Raw genomic sequence first — 17,963 nt, 5'->3', positions numbered from 1 at the left:
GGAATTTGAAAGGCACAGTTACATCAGATGTGTATACAGATTTGATGTATTCGTAACATGTCATGCATGAGTTGGCACTTGACAGCTCAGTCATGCAACCATCTGGACATAGGTTTTGGGTAGATCAGAACTGTTCAAGAAGAACAGAATGAGAAGAGATTATACGCAAAGCATGAGACTGCACTGGCTGGAGGTAGTTTTTGATCCTCTAATACTGAAAGAGTTAAGAGGAATGACAGGTTGTAAAGGATTTCCAGACTGAAGTTGTTTTCACGTGAAAAAACTGCAGGCATATACTAGGCAACACATATTTCTTTGTGTAGTCATAGCTAAAGTAATGGTTGAAGAAAATTTATAATTTCATATGGGATTTCTGAAGAAGGACAAATTTCAAGGTCAAAGAATAGATGTTCCTGTGATTGATTTCGAAGTATTAAGACATGGAACAAGTATTTTTGATTCACAATGGATAAAAGAAGTCCTTATGTCAGTAGTATTGTGCAGAGAGTTTGCAAGTCATAAGCATTGCCTGAATGTAGCTAGATATATGTTCAGGAAAAGATGAGTTCCAGATGAAGAGCTTGAGCAACTGGCAAGATAAGAAAGTTTTCAAAAGACATCAAGGCTATATATAGAGAGAATAGAAGTCAGAGGAAGATTAAGGGTATTGTTTTAATATACTAAGCTTGACATTTCAATATCTGTCTGGAAACTTTCAGAGAGAATTTGGAGATTTTCATTTGGATAGTCGAAGCTTTTGACATACAGCTGTGTAAATGATAAGCACAAACTAATTAAATTTATATTTGGGAAGGAAATAGCCTAGGAAGAAAGAATTATGCAAATTTCAATGTGTCACATTGAAAAGCGGGGTTGGGGAGATGGAGAATGAAGACGACCTCAAAAAGAGAACACTGGGAAGAAGCAAAGCAGAAGAAAATCTCCAGAAGACAGCCAACGTCAGCTGCTTCAAAGACAAATGACAGCAGAAAGGATGAAGCTGGAATTTAGGCTTTGACTTTTTGTTCAGAAGCAGTAAAGATCACAGACTGTATATAAGATAGGCTTCTTCACTTAATTCACAACATAGGTGTACCACTATGACTTCCAAATGGTCTTCATTTTACTTAACTGTGAAACATGATAAAAGTAAAGGCCAATTCACTCTGTCACAAAGTTTTCAATTTAAGATCTATGAAGACTCCATGCATCTATCCAAAAGGGGTAAAATAAAATAAATCTTCCTCCAGAGTTTCTGAGCAACAATAAAGAATAATGAAGAGCATTAAACTGTTGGGACTATACATATACACATATACATTACATATATATATATTTACATAAATGTATTTTAACTGTCTGCATAGGCTGTATTTTGTGCTCAGAAAATTTAGACACATGTTTTGGATTTTGCCATTGCAGCAATATGCTATTTATTAACATAAAGAAAAAAGCAGAAAGACAGAGCCAACTAAAACTGTTCTTCACTGGGTAGCAAGGGCAAGAATAAAATTGGTAGATTAGGAAAGAACTACTAAGCTGCTAGATATGTTTGCAAGTTTCCTTAGACTGCAATTTAAGCAATTTTTTTAGAGTATGGATGAGGTAGGAAGAAGGCAGAAAAGAAGTTGTGCAAATGACACAGCCAGCATGATGGACCATGGAAAGGATCCTTTTAGCAAGATGACCCTTTGTTTTGGCACAGATACAATCTTCATTTTCTGTAGTGTATAGCAGTTAGGCTGGTAGTATTCCCATGCAATGTACAAAGGGGAGTGTGAGAATAGACTACTAGGTAGAATTCACCTTGTATAACTTTAAAGATCTAAAGCATAATTATCTTTATTTGAGTCTCTCTAGCATCTGTTTGAAGTCAATAGGGAGAAGCAGGCACCTCCAGAACGAACTGACCTGATATATATGTGCCTTAAAATAAGGTGGTTATTTCCCTTCTTTGACTATAAAGGAAACTGAGAATGATTATTTTACCAGTAAATTCCTAGGTTAGGGCAAATAAGTCTGTCTTTTTATTAATAATTCCTTTAATTTCCTTGGCTTTTTGTAATTTTGGTGGTGAATACTCAGCATGGTGGCAAAATTCCACCAGACTTTGGGAAGAGGCAGACATTTCACTGGTAAAAAGTTCAAATGGCTCTCACCACATTATTGTTATGCATTAGTTACTTGAGTATGTGTTAAACACTAATTGTATTCACCATTTACACAGTGATACAGATATTTCTTGCAGATAAAATCTCTCTTTCTGATATGGAAAGAATCCCACAGGTCTATAAGGCACAGGGGATACTGCTCTGTGCATACAGACAGTCTTGGTCTTCCCAGTATTCATCTGTTCACTTACTCATTAAGTAGTTTAGGTTGGAAGGACCTTTAAAGGTCATGTATTCCACCCCTCTCCTGCAATGAGCAGGGATATATTCAAGTAGACCAGGTTGCTCAGACCCCTGTCCAGCCTGGCCTTGAGTGTTCCCAGAGATAGGGCATCTACCACCTCTCTAATCAACCTGCTCCCGTGTTTCACCACCCTCTTTGTAAAAAAAAATCTTCCTTATATATAATTTGAATCTACCCTTCTTTAGTTTAAAACCACTACCCCCTGTCCTATCGCAACAGGTCCTACTAAAAATTTGTCCCCATCTTTCTTATAAGCTCCCTTTAAGTATCGAAAGGCCACAATAAAGGTCTCCTCTAAGCCTTCTCGTCTGCAGGCTGAAAACCCAAACTCTCTCTGCCTTTCCTCTGAAGAAAAGCCAGAAGTCAGACCTCTAAATGGAAAAGATTCAGTGGTTGGCAATGGGGAGTTTCCATGTTCTCATATTCTTCTGGAATGACACAGGTATAACTCCTGCAAACTGGGCAAAGAGAATAGGTCCAGGAAATGTTTTCAAGTGGTTTGTTTTCAAACAGTGCTTTGTGACTTTCATTGCAAATTCTCGCTGTTAACAGCAGATGCTTCAAGATCCTGCAAAATGAAAACCTACCCTGACTCTCTTCTGTTTTCAATTGAACTGGAATGAATTGTTCTATTCTGGCATTGAAATCAAAACAGCCTAAATTACAGTAATTTGTATCTTTGTGTGAGTCATTCTATACTCTAAGATGGCACATTACTCAGGCCATCACTGAGTGTCTAAACCTGCTGGCTTCTTCAGGCCAAGCTCCCGGGTAAGTGAGCTGGGGCTCTGCTCTGTGGAGAGCTCACCCCCCACCCTAGCACAGAACACACTGTGTGCTCTCTAGTCCCAGACACAAAGAGGTCCTCTGGTTCTCTGGTGCGGGAAGTACACAGTGTCACTGGCATGAGAAAACATCTTTCAGTGCTGAGCTCTTGATGTTAATTGTTTGAGCAGCTCCTGGTTGCTTATGTGGAATCTGCCAGGCTGCAATCTGCCCCAGCGAGAAGGCAACCCCAAAGGAAAGGGTAACATGTGGAGCAACTGTCCCCTGGGAAATGGGATTTGGTCCCTGCTCTTCCTCCAATGGCTGCTCCAGGCGGAGCTCCAGCTGTTCTTTCATTTCATTCTGCTGCAGTGACATTTAGCAATTTCTCACTCTCACTTGCCCACACCCTAGTGGGGAGGAATGCAAGGAGAGGAGGTAGGAAATGAATCCCAGTTGTGCTCTGTAGCACAACTAATGTTGTGCTGGGACTTTCTGGGGCTGCTGGGGGTAATATATCCAGGATTAAGAGGGAAAGTGTATTGAGTTTATGCGGTAAGGTTTTGGTGGTGGTTGGGCTGTAGGGGTCACTTCTGTGTGAAATGATCAGTGCTGACCCCGTGTTAGACACAGCCAGTTCTAAGGCAGACCCACTGCTACTACTCATCACTGATGCTGGTAATGCCAATGTGATAACATATTTAAGACAGGGTAAAAGAGGCTGTACAGCAGCTGAGAGAAAGAGGAGTGAGAAAATACGAGAGAAACAGCTCTGCAAACACCAAGGTCCGTGAAGAAGGAGGAGAGGAGGTACTCCAGCCACCAAAGCAGAGATTCTCCTGCAGACTGTGGTGCAGACCATGCTGAGGCAGGCTGTCCTGTTGTGGCCTACAGAGATCCACGATGGAGCAGATATCCACACTGCAGCCTGTAGATGACCCACATTTGAGTAGGTGGATATGCTGTGAAGGAAGCTGCAGCCTGCAGGAGCTGAAGTCCATGAAGGAGTAAGTATTCTTGCAGGAATCATGGCCCATGGGGACCCACAGTGAAGAAGTCCATTGCTAAAGGACTGTACCCCATGGAAAGGACCCATGCTGGAGAAGCTCTTGGAGAACTGCGGCCTGTCAGATGTCCCCATTTTGGAGAAGTTCATGATGAACTGCATTGTGTGGGAGGAAGCCCATGCCAGAGCAGAAGAGAGTGAGGATGAGGGAGTGTTAGAGATGATCAGTGATGAACACTGACTGCAACCCCCATTCCCCATCCCTGTGTGCTACTTGGGGGGAGGAGGTAGAAGAACTGAAAGTGGAGTCTGAGAAGATGGGGTGGGGGAAAATGTTTGTGTCTTTATTTTTATTTCTCAGTATCCTACTTTTATAATTGAGTGTCAATAAATTACATTAATTTGAGCCTGTTCTGCCTATAGCATTAATTGTGGAGTGATCTCCCTGTCCTTATCTCAGTCCACAAGCTTTTAATCTTATTTGATCATCCCATCTTACTGACGAAGTGGAGTGAGAGAGTGGCTTGGTGGGCACCTGGCAGTCAGCTGAAGTAAACCGACCACAGAGAGAAATGAAGATCCAATCACTACTATTTTGAGAAGAAAATATGTTAGCAGCACCTTGAGAAAAAAATTACCTGTAAGATAATCAAGGCATTCCAACAATTTCTTCTCCCTGGTAAAATCAAGTGCGAAGGTATCAAAAGTGTCGTTGAGATTAATTTCAGGAATTAGAACCTGGGAGGATGCAGTTGCCATGGAAACCCTATAATGAAAAGAAGATGTTTTTCAGCATTCAAGACAATAACTTCTACATCAAGGTAGGACCTGACCATTATGATTGCTATCACTTCTGAAGAAGCTTGACAAAAAACTTTTACATGTATTTTATTTATATGGTTGAAGTTAGGAGTTTCTCCTGCTGTTTATTTTTGCAAGCAATATCTCCAGTAAAAATCTCTTACTACTCAGCTTTTGCATAACATGTAGTGTCCTATCAGTTTTTAACAAAATATTGATAAAGCAGCAATATACTTTGAATTGTCCCTTGTAATCACCCACTGAAACAAAGTAGCACCATTTTCATACATGTTTTAAGCAATCCTGAAAGATTCTGAATCTCTCCCAACCCTTATTTTCCCAAGCAGCTTTTTGCTCCAGGCATTCCTTGGCACTCCTGTCCCAAAGGCAGATCCCTGCACCTCCTCGGGTGCTCAGCACAGCACATTGCTGTTAACTTCAAAAGCACAGGGGAGACATAAAACAAGCAGATGTCAGCACAGTTTATTTTGAAAGGCTTTTCCCTGTAAAACACGTGTGCATACTAACATTTCCTCCAAAACTGAAAAGTTTCCTTCCCCACTTAATTTCAGGAGAGACGTCAACTTCTTGTCTGTCCAGCTTTAAAGAGACGAGCTTTCATAAGAAAACAGCCACCAGGATGGATTGACTTTTCAGATCCTTCAGCTTGGTATCTCAAAATACATGTTACTGGAGAGCTGGTTACTGGATATGCTTACAGCAAGTTTGGTCCATTTAAGCAAAGAGATTATTAGACCTCATGTTATACCCCAGAACTTTGTTCCAGTTTGGAGGTAAACATACAACCATGCACACAATCTATATCCATTTTCTGTCACTCATGACACAGCAGATCAAAGTATCTTGATTGCTTCAATTAACATTTTCCCAAATTACAATATTTCTCTGTAGACAGGGCTCAGATTTGGCTACCAGGCCAAATACTTACCAAGAGCTATGTTGTCATACCTTTCATGTGCAATATTTCAGGAAAATACAGTTAGGAAAGTAAAAAACTGAGCTGCACATCCCATCGTCTTCAGCACAGTTTTCAAAAACAGTGCTGAGGAGATTTGCTAGTCAGTAATTCTTGTTATACAGTTTTCAGCACTGTTCTCTTGCAGCTGTGGTTGTAGAACTTAGTTTGAAGTAGATCCTAGTACAGATAAAATATTTTGGTTGGGTATTTTTAGAGAGAATAATTGAATTGCTTTTTGCCCCATGTATTTAGAGGGAAAAATGCCTTGAACTCTTTCATGTCCCCCTTTTTTTTTCTCCCCCATCCCCCAGTAGTTTTTCTGCAATTACACTATGGCATTTTTACATCTAGTAGGAAAAAAATCCACATCCATTTCTTGCAGGGCCTGTCCTGGGGCAAACTCAGGGTGATGTACACCTCTGCAAAATTAGCAAAAGCCTTACTGATAAGCCAGCATTAAGGTATCTAAGATTAAGAGCTTCTTTGTATATGTCCATAAAGCACATATGGAGTGTGTGAAGAAGACCATATCATTAGGCCCTTTTGGACTGGTGGTTGGGGCTACACAAATGGTGCACTGTGAGTACATGTGTTAAAGCCAGTTTTTGGTGAGCTCAACAGCTAGCAGTTTAGGCACCATGTCACCATGTTAGGTTTAGAGGATTGAATTTCCTCTTGTAATTCTGCCTGCTCTATCTGACACTGTACTTGGTTGGAAATCATTTTTATAGGATGAATGCATTCCACCCCCTGTAAATAATGCACGACCTATATCATTGTAGTGTATGTAATGTCTTTGCTTACATAGTTACCTGTTGGGTTTACAACAGAGAATATTACGCTGCAATTACTTTGAAATATGTGAATGAAGAAATGCAATGAGCATAATTTCAGGAGACTGTTTTAGCTGCTGGAGCTCAGGCCCTGGAGGGAATGTTACATAAGCACTATAGAAGCAAACAAAATATTGCTCACTACATGACAACTCAGAGAATTACACGTGGGGAATAATTTATTAATAAGACTTTGTCTCTTTTTCCTCTTGCAATTTGTCTACAAGCACTTGGTGTGTCGCCCCCCCCCCTCCCCCCCCCCCGTTTTATTCACTGCTTGATAAGATTCTTTGAATTTCAAGGTGTTCACAGCCCTCTCATTACAGACAGCAATCTGTGATAGTCAATAATTAGATTTGATGGGGCACGTATGTCAGCTGGTCTCATGTCTGTACTCGAAGTGTCTCTCCTGTGACTGTATTTATGATGCAATTGTTCATGTTTACAAGTTCAAAACGGAGCTTCCCTTTATATTCTCCAATAGCGAGTTACAAAGCTTTGTGTTTCTGCATATTTCTGCCCTACTGCTTGTTCCCCTGAATACTGAAAAAGGACAGACTCCCACCTTCATCTTTTTACTTATCATACTCGTATGGTAGTTTTACTATCAGCTTCAATTGGGATGTCACAATGTAGCTTGGTGACAGAATATAAACCAAGATCTAAATCTGAGAGATCACATGTGATCCATTGCCTTGCCTTGCCTTCCCTTCCTTTGCTATGCTTTTCTCAACAGATTTTTCAATTTTTTGAATCTGTAATGAGCAACACAGTGTTGCTGGCTTATTTATAAATTTTATTAAATAGCTGCGTTGAAACCGTATATTCAGAGAATCTGCATTCAGCACTCCACAGTAAGTGATAGAAGAACAAATAATAAAAGCAGGGAATTTCATGCTTCAAATTAATTGAAAACTGGCTGGACAATGTGAAGATATAACGTGAACCCAGAGATAAAAAAAAAATAGCTGAATGAATGAGCACAATTTTCATAGTTTTTTTCTTCATTGTCCAGATACATTCTTGATTTTTTTTGTTTTGTTTGTTTGTTTGTTTGGTTTTTGGTGTTGTTTTTTTTTTCCTGACTGGTGGCTAAACAGGCTGATAATTCCAATAGACCATTTTTTCTTCAGAAAATACTGCTGAAATTCAGTGTAACGTTTCAGCCTTTACAGCACTGCACTGAAAACCAGACCACATTTTCTGAAGCACAGATTCCTGGAAAGACTTGCTCCCTTGTTTTTTACTCCTTGATATATCTGGCATGCTGGGGAGGAGCTAGGATCCTGGAAGCACCCATGGACTCAACACAGCAGCTGCCATAGGCTTCCAGACACTCAAGCTGTTGAATCTCCAACTGTTTTGAGTGGGCTACCTCAGAGAGGCATGTTGCAGGTTCCTAATGTTACACATTTCATTACCTTGCCACTCATTATTCTGTGAAGAATATGAATCTATTAAGATAATTGAGAATTGGTTCTAAGGAGTGTACTTGCTGACTGATTTCAGCTTCCAGAAACCTCTTTTTTTTGTTGTGTGTTTAGCAGCAGACATCTGCTTGGCAGCCTCCTTCCTTTGTACATGCTATTACTGTTCGTATTCATTTCACAACCTTCTTTGACTGATCCTCTTTTCAAAGAAATGTTTCGATTTAACAGTACAGTAAGGTCCTTCCCACTCTGGTGCAGCATGAAGTAGTGTTTTGAGGGAATGCGTCAATTAATCTTCTGCCTTTGACCACATCTGTGGTGGGACAAGACAATACAGCAACTATGACAACCTGTCTGCTTTAAACTGAGGTTTTTCTGTTTATTGAAAGGACACCTTCTTTACCTTTCAGTGATATTTTTAGCAGTTTGCAGGAAGCGAGCATGATCATTCTCCTTCAGTGACTGTTCAGCCTGAGAGATGAGGGATGTCGAGCGCTCAATGCACTGTTTGCAGTTCGCAATCTGCTGAGCCAGTTTTCTCAACCTCACCACCTTTAGTGGAAACATAAGAAAACAGTCACATCTCTGAAGTCACAAATCATAATTGCATTTGCACTGCCGAGGCAAAGCTGGAATGCAAAGGGGAATTAAGATGAATGGCTTCGCTGACAAGAGCTTCTTTCACACTAGCTTGATGGAAAGCCCCATGTAGCCACGTAACATTTTTAATAAAGGGACAGGCACACCCTTTCTACCTCAAATTTTCCACATGGAAAACAACAGGGGAGAGCCAAAACAAGCACAGATGGCCTACTTTTCTACAGAAGAAATGTCATTTCCTGGTACTTTCTGCTTACATGATAACCAAGGGCTATTCAGATAACCATTTCCCTGAAGCAATGAGATCTGTATTAGAGGCATCTTATAGATTAACTACTTCTTTTTCTTTTTTTTCTCTTGTTACTGAGGTTTCATAAAAAATAATCTGAAAATAAATTTGACAGAAAAAGATTCTTCAGTTCTACCAGCAATACATGTCTGTCCTTTTCATTATGTGCTTTTAATCAAACAGGGTGTTTCTTGTTGGGTATTTTAACTGGACAAAAGCACAGTAGTGCTGGAGAGCTAGCTTGATTTTTATTACTGCAAATATATGTGCTGAAGACAAACACAGTAGATGTGACTGCAATTATTAGCTGAAAGGTTAGGGAGGGGGACAGACAATCCTCTATTTAAAGACAATGCTGGCTAGCAAAACTTCTAGTTCCTGAAAGGTCTGGGAGTTTCTCCCATTGTTATCACATTGGGATCATACTTTGAACAGGAGTAAGAAATAGGAAGGAAATGAAATAATTCTGGAGTTTAGAAAGACATTAAGATGCAGTTACAAGCAAAATGAGAAAACTAACAACCGAGTGGATTGGCAGAAATATCTAAATTTATAATCAAGATAACATTTCCAATCTCAGCAGTTACGGCTCTAGCTATGAAGTAGTTGAGTTGAATTTCAGATGTAATTGCATCCTAGGCAGAGATAAGGGTATCTTAGTGCACCTACCCAACAGCAGAAACCAGTAGAAAGATAAACTTTTTGGAATATTTTCAAAAAGAAAACACTGGCCACAACTGATTGCTGTCTTGTCACACTGGTATTTCTTCTAAATATGGAAACAATAAAGGGAGAAAAATGCTGGGAAAGCATAAGGATTTTGATCATCCTGATATTCTGATAAGCTTCTAGGATGAACTGATGCCATAATGTTTTCTCTACCTGCATTTGCAGGGATTACTATTGGACCTACACAAGTCTAATAAGGGAAAGGTTCATTGCAGTATTAATTACTTACTTATTGATTAACAAAACAATAAACTGAAATAAATGCTACCTTGTGAGCTTTTAGCAATTAGAAGGCATGCCATGAGTTGCGGGGTCTATATATAAACAGTTTTCTGTTTGTTTGATTCTTTTTTCTATCTCCTTCAAGAAGTCTAGTGATGATAAACTTTAAAAGGGAGTCTCATCTCACCAACTCCCCACCCACTCTCCCAATGACAGGAATGATGTCTGCAACAAAGTTATCTGTTTGATATTATTTGTTTGTTTGTTTTCCCTGTTACGTGCTCTGTGAAAATGTATAGGGTTTGGGTGATAGGTGAGATTAAGGTTGGAGCTGCGTCACATTGTCAGACTCGTGTCTGAATCTGCAGCTTTGCAGGCATAGCTAGGACTTCATGCCTGAACATTTCCAGCTCTGTATCCATAACTATAGTCCTAAAGACAAATTTGTCATGCCCTACCTTCCAGAAAGACTCTTAGTCACAGACCGCTTTAAAAAGATACATTGGGCATAATTTCCTGTGGCTTTTCACATGGGTCTTTTGAATGCCTGTAAACATTCAACATAGGTAACATTTGGAGCAAAGCATTCCAGAAATTTACTGGACCTTCACTGATGCCACCTTTGGCTGAGCAAATTAGAACAAAGAATAGGGATAGATTCTGATAACAGATATATTCAAATAAATTTGGAGTCAATTGTATTAAAATCTTCCATACTCTAATGGACATTAGAACGAATCTTTGCAAGCAATAGATTTTTTAAAAGCAACTCATGTATGTATAACAAATCCAAATTAGTGGAAAGTTTTCTGCTTCACTGGAAGCACAGCTGGTCTCACTGCACAGAGTTGAAACAATAATGCAGAAGGCTATCTTTTCCATTTTGAAGTGAATTATGTTTTATTAACAGTATGAGTAAATTCAGGTTCTGTCACACAGCATACAGTACCTGTGGTTTCAAATGTGTTTAAGTCAGCCGTTGCCTACAGGCTTTTCATTTCAAGTTAATTGGAATATCTTGACAGCCACATGAACCATTTAACCTGCTCTTGACTTTGTTCCTTTCCTGAGCTTTTCCCACACAAGAAGAGTTTATATTTGACTTAAGTTAGTTTAGCAGTTAAAGAGTAAACACCATGAACCTAGAAAATAAGGACATTAATTCAACTCTAATGTGTTTCTGAGTTAACAGGTAGCTAACAACATGTGTTGAAACTTAAATATCAGAGATATTTCCTGTTCAAGACATTTGTTGCTAATAATTGTAACTCAGGAATTAGAAATGCATCCTTCATGGCACCCCTGCATATTTTTGAATAACTTTGTTTTTTGTAAATAAGTTAGACTTCCTATTCTTAAGAATGACAACGATTGAAAAAAAATTTGTTATAATATTTTAACAAATAAAGTATCTAGACTAGAATATTCATGTAGATAATTGCCAGCCATGATACCAACTGTTGTGACACACTGTGAAAATAAAAACTTTGGAGGAAACACTTTCAGCCATGTAACAGAGTGAAAAAATCATTAATTAGTCATTATTTTATTATCATTTACTGATGGGTGACATAATTTCTGTGTTTAGCCTTAAAAATCATAATCACATTTTGTTAAGATAAATGCCAAACAAAGTGTTGAGGTCTAGCATACCAATCTTGATATATTTCATTCCTCTTTCCATGAAAGCAGCAGTACCAGGACTACCATAAGGACTTTTACAAATTTGTTAGTGCCTGAAGTAAAACATCCATAAGTATGAGGAAGCAGTATTGACCTACTTATGGTCTAAAGAATAAAAGCTTTTACCTTTCCTTCCTTTATTTTGGTTCCAATTATTTGTCGCCTTTGCTGGATTATTTCAATGAGCTGGTCACATTCTTCCATCAGCTTGGTTTCTTGGCGGGATGCATTTACCTGCGAAGCAAGCCATTATGATTAGGAAAACCTTTAACATCTTCCTTTTACCGGTTAAAAACTGTCATTTCTAAAATGTTAGCTTTGACTTTTTTTTTTTCCTCCTTTATGTGTGTAATCTCTATGTATTCTTTTCCCTGTCCTGGATTTTGTGAAACGCTGAAATAAGTCTAAATGTCTTGTTTGTAGGAGACAAGACTTGCAAATAGATACTTACCAGGTATTTCTAACTCAAGTGAGAAAAACTGGTCCTGTGAGTACTGAGTGATGTCAGTTACAGTGAGAAGTGAAGGCTCTTCAGGAGCTGCTTAACATAGCAGTTGTTTCAAGCTGTATATAGGACTGCAGTGAATATTAATACATGTAAGAGCAAAAGTACTGCATCAGACAGTCCATCTAGTGAAGTATGCTGTTCTCACAGTAAGTGCCAGCATCTGCTAGTAAAGCATCTTAGGAAGAAGTCCCAACATGTGATGATTCCTGTGATTATTTTCTCATCCTCTATCCTTTTGGAGCTCAGTTTTCCTGAATCAGACACAATTTCTACATCATTACTAATCCTCAGAAGAGTCATTCTGTGGATTTTTTTAGTCTGTTCTTCAACCCCTGAAAACTCAAAGTATGCCCAACCATCCTACAGCAATGTGCACCAGAGCTTAACTTGCAGTCAAGTGAACAACTGCCTCTCCTAGAGGAATCTGAACCTGTCTCCTTCCAGCTGCATGTAATAATCCCAGGTACTTTTACTGGAAAGGACAGTGAACTACTGACACCAATCCACAATCTGTGTGCTGCTTGTGCTTTTATAGATCACTATAAAAGAAGACCTCTTACATTGAAGACTCTTAAGTGATTCAGTTTTTCCTTGTATGAAAATTGTACCATATCTTAAATCATCCTTGTTTTTATTCTCTGAAACTTTGCCAGGTCTATCATCTCCTTTTTGACATGGGGTACTAAGTATTCAAGGTGCAATGTGTATGGAGTTATACAGTGGCACAACGGTTCTCTACTTCATCTTGGTTACTTCTATAATGGTTCCTAATGTTTGATTTGCTGAATTTACACTTGAAAATACTCTTTATTTTTATTGTCCATATGGTGGTTCCTGAAAGATTCAAATTACCAAAGAGCCAAACGACATTACCACGTTTTGTGTATTGACTCATTATTACTGCTTTGCCTCAGATGGATAGAAAATAATAGCTGTACTACTCATGTAGTTTCTTACAGCATAAATACATGAACCAATGAAACTTTTTAATGCAAAAAACCTCACAAAGTACATTAGCTTTCTATGGAAAATATTGACCTTTGTAGAAAACTTAAAATGGAAAAGTTTTGGTTCTCAGCTGAAAATGTTTTGTTTCTGGGGAAGACTGTTTTTTTCCCAGTGAAAAGTCAACATTCTGTATGACAAGAAAAATTTACTTCCCCACCAGCAGTACTATGTATATCTTACATGTATGTATAAGGAGTCAGAGAAAAAGGCAAAAAGTTCTGATCACAGAGTAAAGAGAAATTTATAAATCATGCAGAGCTGTTTCCATTTGCACTTTGTGAGATGGTGGACAGCCTTCATCCCTGCATCTGTGACCAATTGCTCCTAGGGCAACATCACCTTTTATTTTGAGCTAGTAAGAGCTAGCGGTGAACTACAGCATGGAATAGTTCCACGTGGCAAGTAACTATATAGCAACTATATTTCTTCCCTTGGTTATTTTTCAGTTCAATGGGTCTCTTGATCAGCCTCAGCATTTGTTTTCCCTTTTCTTCCAACAATGTGTTTAAACATGCATTTACCTGTAAGCACATTATGGAGCTCATTAAGATTAAGCAAATCTGTATTTATCAGAATTTGGACCACAGCCAATTTTAGAAATAACCATATTGTGTGAAATCCCCTGGGCAAAGAGGGAACTTGTATACAAAAGCCTGTTTTCATTAAGGTTTTGGATTATCCTTCTCTAATCTTCATAAAATTAAAGTTGATTGCATATTTTACAGGCTTAACTATTAAGATATCAGGATTATAAAGAGAAAATATATTTGTTTTTGAAAGGGATCAGATGGCTCTGAAAGTGCTGGGGAGATTTGCAGATAGTAAGCAAAGATGTAGCAAGTACTTCCACAATGCACTTTTAGGTGCCTATTTATCTCCTTGCATTAACTGTTTGCTCTACCTGACTTCCCACCATGGTCCATAAGGAGAGAGAGACCATGAAGCAGCTTACCCAAAGCCTCTGGCAGTGCCTGTGTCTCCCCACTGACCACTCAAGGATCCTAGAAGTCAGTCATCACTGTCCCCTCTTATTCCCCCTCTTCTCATCATCCCACCACTCTGGGATCTCATCTCGTCATCACTCCCTCCTGTCATGAACCAAAATTTGGCATGAAACTCTGCAGAGCTGTTTTCAACGTGCTGTCCAGTGTACCAGTTTCCCCAGCCCTGACTCCAGTTTCACTTGCAGACTAAATTCCACCAAGAATCAGGGAATCCCAAATGGGCTCAGTCAGGGGCAGCGATTATATCCACTGTACATGGGTGAAACTCCGTCTGTGTCAATACTGAGTTCTGCTCCCACCAGAGCCAATTTTGGCACTTAATTACAGTAACACTTCAGAGGTTTTTTGAGTAGCTTCCACTCAAAGTGTTACTTCTATCACCATTTACATCACCAATTCATTCTGTTGAACACATCTAATTAATCTTTGGGGCAACTGTCAGGAAACAGAGTTACAGAAAGGTTAAATCAACATTATTTCATTTAATGTTCTGACTGGCTTCAATAATAGCATATTAATTGAATAGCAAAACCTTCTAAGAAAAAAACCCATGGAAAAAACCTTTGGATTGCTTATGCACTGACTGTAGACTTCTCTTTCAAATCTAAAAAGTTTACTCTTTTATAGACTTAGTTTGAAAAAATTTCCAATGTTATTACTTGCACAAGCTTATTAAAAGTGAAAAGAATATTCCAAAATTATTTGATAGGTTTGAGCTTTATATGAAAACCCCCACTTTTAATCTGGGGGCTTTTCTCAAGTTGAAATACTCCTTAATCAAATTTTCAGCCTACAAGGCCTCTGATTCAGTAATAACTTTGTAATTGTGCACATGCCTAGCTTTAAGTGCACCCTATTAGCTGTGGCCCTAAAGGGACTATTTGTGAGATTACCATTGGATATTGTTTACTTGTATGTTTCTGAGGAGTCAGATGTCAGACCAAAGAGCCACAGGCATGGAGCAGGGCTCGGCAGTACAGGTGCTACAGAAATACCAGAATAAAGCTCTGCCTTCTGCTTGAGTTCTTTGATGAACAGCAACCTTGACAATAACTTCCAGCTGAGCCTGGCCAAGGAATGCAAGACTGTCTGGTGAAAATATTTGAGGTTTTACATTCTACATTTTTCCACATTAAAAGCAAACCCACTTTCCAAGGAGTTCATTAAAAGTCTGGAGGCTGCGCTGCTCATTTTGGTTGCGGGAAGCTCTGAACCATAGAGAGCAGACTTCATCTGGGCTTCCTCTATCCCAGATGAGTGCTGACTCTTTAATCTGAGATATCTATTGCTTGAGAGTTTATGCTAGACTTCAGGACATCTTTCTGCAAATAAAATTAATGATATGAATACACTTAGTTTTGGAATCAACCAATTCCTTAAAATCCATGTACAGAACTACTTCAAACCTGAAGCTTTGTGTTTTGTAGTATCACTTTTATAAACTTCTCTTCAGTCAGTTTTAAAGCTGACTAGGAGGCCTTGTTATGATTTAGCAAAAATTATGACTTCTCTACTACAAACAAGAAAGCAAGGACTGATTCTAGTCCTGCTGCTTTTGTGGTGAATTTATTCCTATTTCTGTGATATCTGAAGACCTCAAACAGTTTACTAAAAAAAATAAAGAAGTAAAACTATTTGGGGTTCTCTCCAGGTTTTCTAGACAGATGGATAGGGGCTGCTGGCCCTTGCCTCAGGGAGTGGGTGTAGAAGAAAAATGGGGGTTTCTCAGATGTCTGACAGGGAGCTGCATACAAGCCCTCCTGACCTGAAGGGGAGAGACAGGCCAGTTGTTCTGAGCTTCACGAGCTGAGAACTGCTTTGGAAAGCATTCTGCTCTCTACAGAGACTTCCTTGGCTTTCATCTTCAGAGACCTGAGTTAAATTGCAGCTTAGGTCATAAGAAAATGAATGTGGTGGTTTCAAAGTCCCCAGCAGCTGTTTGGTAAAGCACAGAACTACAATGTGTCTGGATGTTCAAGGTTACAGTGGAGCTTATATGGGCAAACAGAATGTGAGAGGGCTAGATACCTATCCATGAACAGTTTCTCAAATAATATACTGGAATCAAAGGATCTTTTTGTGAGTCTTCCTTGCAGGAGCAAAACTCTGCCTCTGATATTCTTTATGGGTGAGGCAATTTTGTCTGCAAGTGGAAATGAATATGTGTCAAAAAGGGAAATAATCTCTAAAAGTCAAGCAAAACAAGATACCCAAAATCAGGGTGGGCAGCTTTTTAAAGACTCCACTCTCTGGCATAATTTTATCAAAACTAGAGTGATATTTATTTATTAGTCCCCTTCTGGTTATGCAAAATGGAAGAAAGTAGGTTGTATAAAGATTTTGATCTTTGGAAAGTGAGGTATGAATTTGAGTTTCAGCTTTACTATTTAAAAATGGTCTCAGTCCCTCAAAAACAACTTTTCACAGCTGTGGCCATACAGGTAAGGAAGAGATATCAGCTTTATTTTATGGGTTTGAGTTCATGGTTATAGAATTACTATATACTCACAAATAAATAAAACTATCAGAAAAGCAAACTGCAATGATTTCACTTCATTATCGTAACCTCATTGCCACGTGGTTCACTCTAGATTTTGAGCCTGAATTCCTTCTTATACCAAACCCACAACCAGAAAAAAACCAAAACCAAACAAAAAACCAACCTCAAGTGATGACATATAATGGCCGGTACCTATAGGAAAACTTTCTTCATTGTCATGTTTTCTTGGATGAGAGTCTAGATGAATTAAAGAATTATACTCAACTATAGAGTATAGAAAGGCCTATTATTTTTTCAATTACTCCATGTTGTAAAGTGAATAACTTTTCTTCATAGAGTCCGATACACTGAAGCAATGTTTTGACATCATCCATGTTTCATTAATTTATTTAATGAAATATGAAGGATGATTAATATGCATTTATGAATACATGTCTTCCCTTTCTTTTTATGGATGACTGGGCTGAATGAGAGCCATGGATTCAAACTTCTTTCAGTTCATATTCCTGTTTGATATTATGGGTTATTAAATTTTGTCTTCTGTAGAGCAAAAGCAACTCTTGGAATAAAGCTTTTTCAGTCTTTACCTAGTCTAAGTGTAAAACTGATCTTATCTATTATGACAAACAATGCCTTTGGAAATATTTGATATTAATCAGATTGCCATCTGAATGGATCACCTACAACTCTTTTATTCTGAATCCCTGGAAAAAAAAAAAATAGTCATCTCCCATTTCAAGTGTGCCAGAGGCTTTGTTTTTATTTGCATTCCACATCTATCTCTAACTAGGAGAACTGTGTTTAGAGGCAGTCTTGGAGCAGGTTAAACAAAGGTCACTGCTAAAATACAGCAACTTACTTTAGCTACTTAGGAATTTTTGTGAATAAAGAATCGATTAGGCTAGGATATCTAACCTACTTTGGGTCAGGCTGATAAGACTATCTGCCCCAATCTTGACTAAAAGTAAACTTTTTTAGAAGTTTTAAATACTCATGTTACTTACTAAATTAAAGTTTTTTGTCCCACTGTGCTTTGAAGCACATTGTTGAGAAGCTAATCAGCAAGATGCCTAGCAGTTCTCTAGCAACATTTACAATTTAACCACAAAACCAAACCAAACCAAAAGTTTTGTGGAAAACAAACAAATTGTTTTTATAGGAATTCCACTAACAACATAGAAAAAATATCCA

The 17,963-nt window shown here is 38.5% G+C and overlaps 1 protein-coding gene across 3 annotated transcripts in view; it reads right to left on the bottom strand.

Moving 5' to 3' along the window:
• MID1 (midline 1) overlaps positions 1-17,963 on the bottom strand; it is a 243,164-nt gene that overhangs the window by 19,005 nt on the left and 206,196 nt on the right. For all 3 annotated transcript variants that reach the window (XM_061366462.1, XM_061366461.1, XM_061366463.1), the window contains exons 4-6: positions 11,879-11,986; positions 8,633-8,781; positions 4,825-4,952 (exon numbers count right to left, since the gene is read on the bottom strand). In XM_061366462.1, coding sequence (XP_061222446.1) covers positions 4,825-4,952; positions 8,633-8,781; positions 11,879-11,986 — 385 coding nt within the window. The remainder of the gene's footprint in view (positions 1-4,824; positions 4,953-8,632; positions 8,782-11,878; positions 11,987-17,963) is intronic.

This window comes from Neopsephotus bourkii, unplaced genomic scaffold, assembly GCF_033783945.1.
Source record: "Neopsephotus bourkii isolate Nb327-2 ecotype Australia unplaced genomic scaffold, CSIRO-AGI_Nbou_v1 NB_1346, whole genome shotgun sequence".
Taxonomy (NCBI): domain Eukaryota; kingdom Metazoa; phylum Chordata; class Aves; order Psittaciformes; family Psittacidae; genus Neopsephotus; species Neopsephotus bourkii.
Note: the sequence above shows the minus strand (reverse complement) of the source record. Positions and strands in the feature narration are given on the sequence as shown.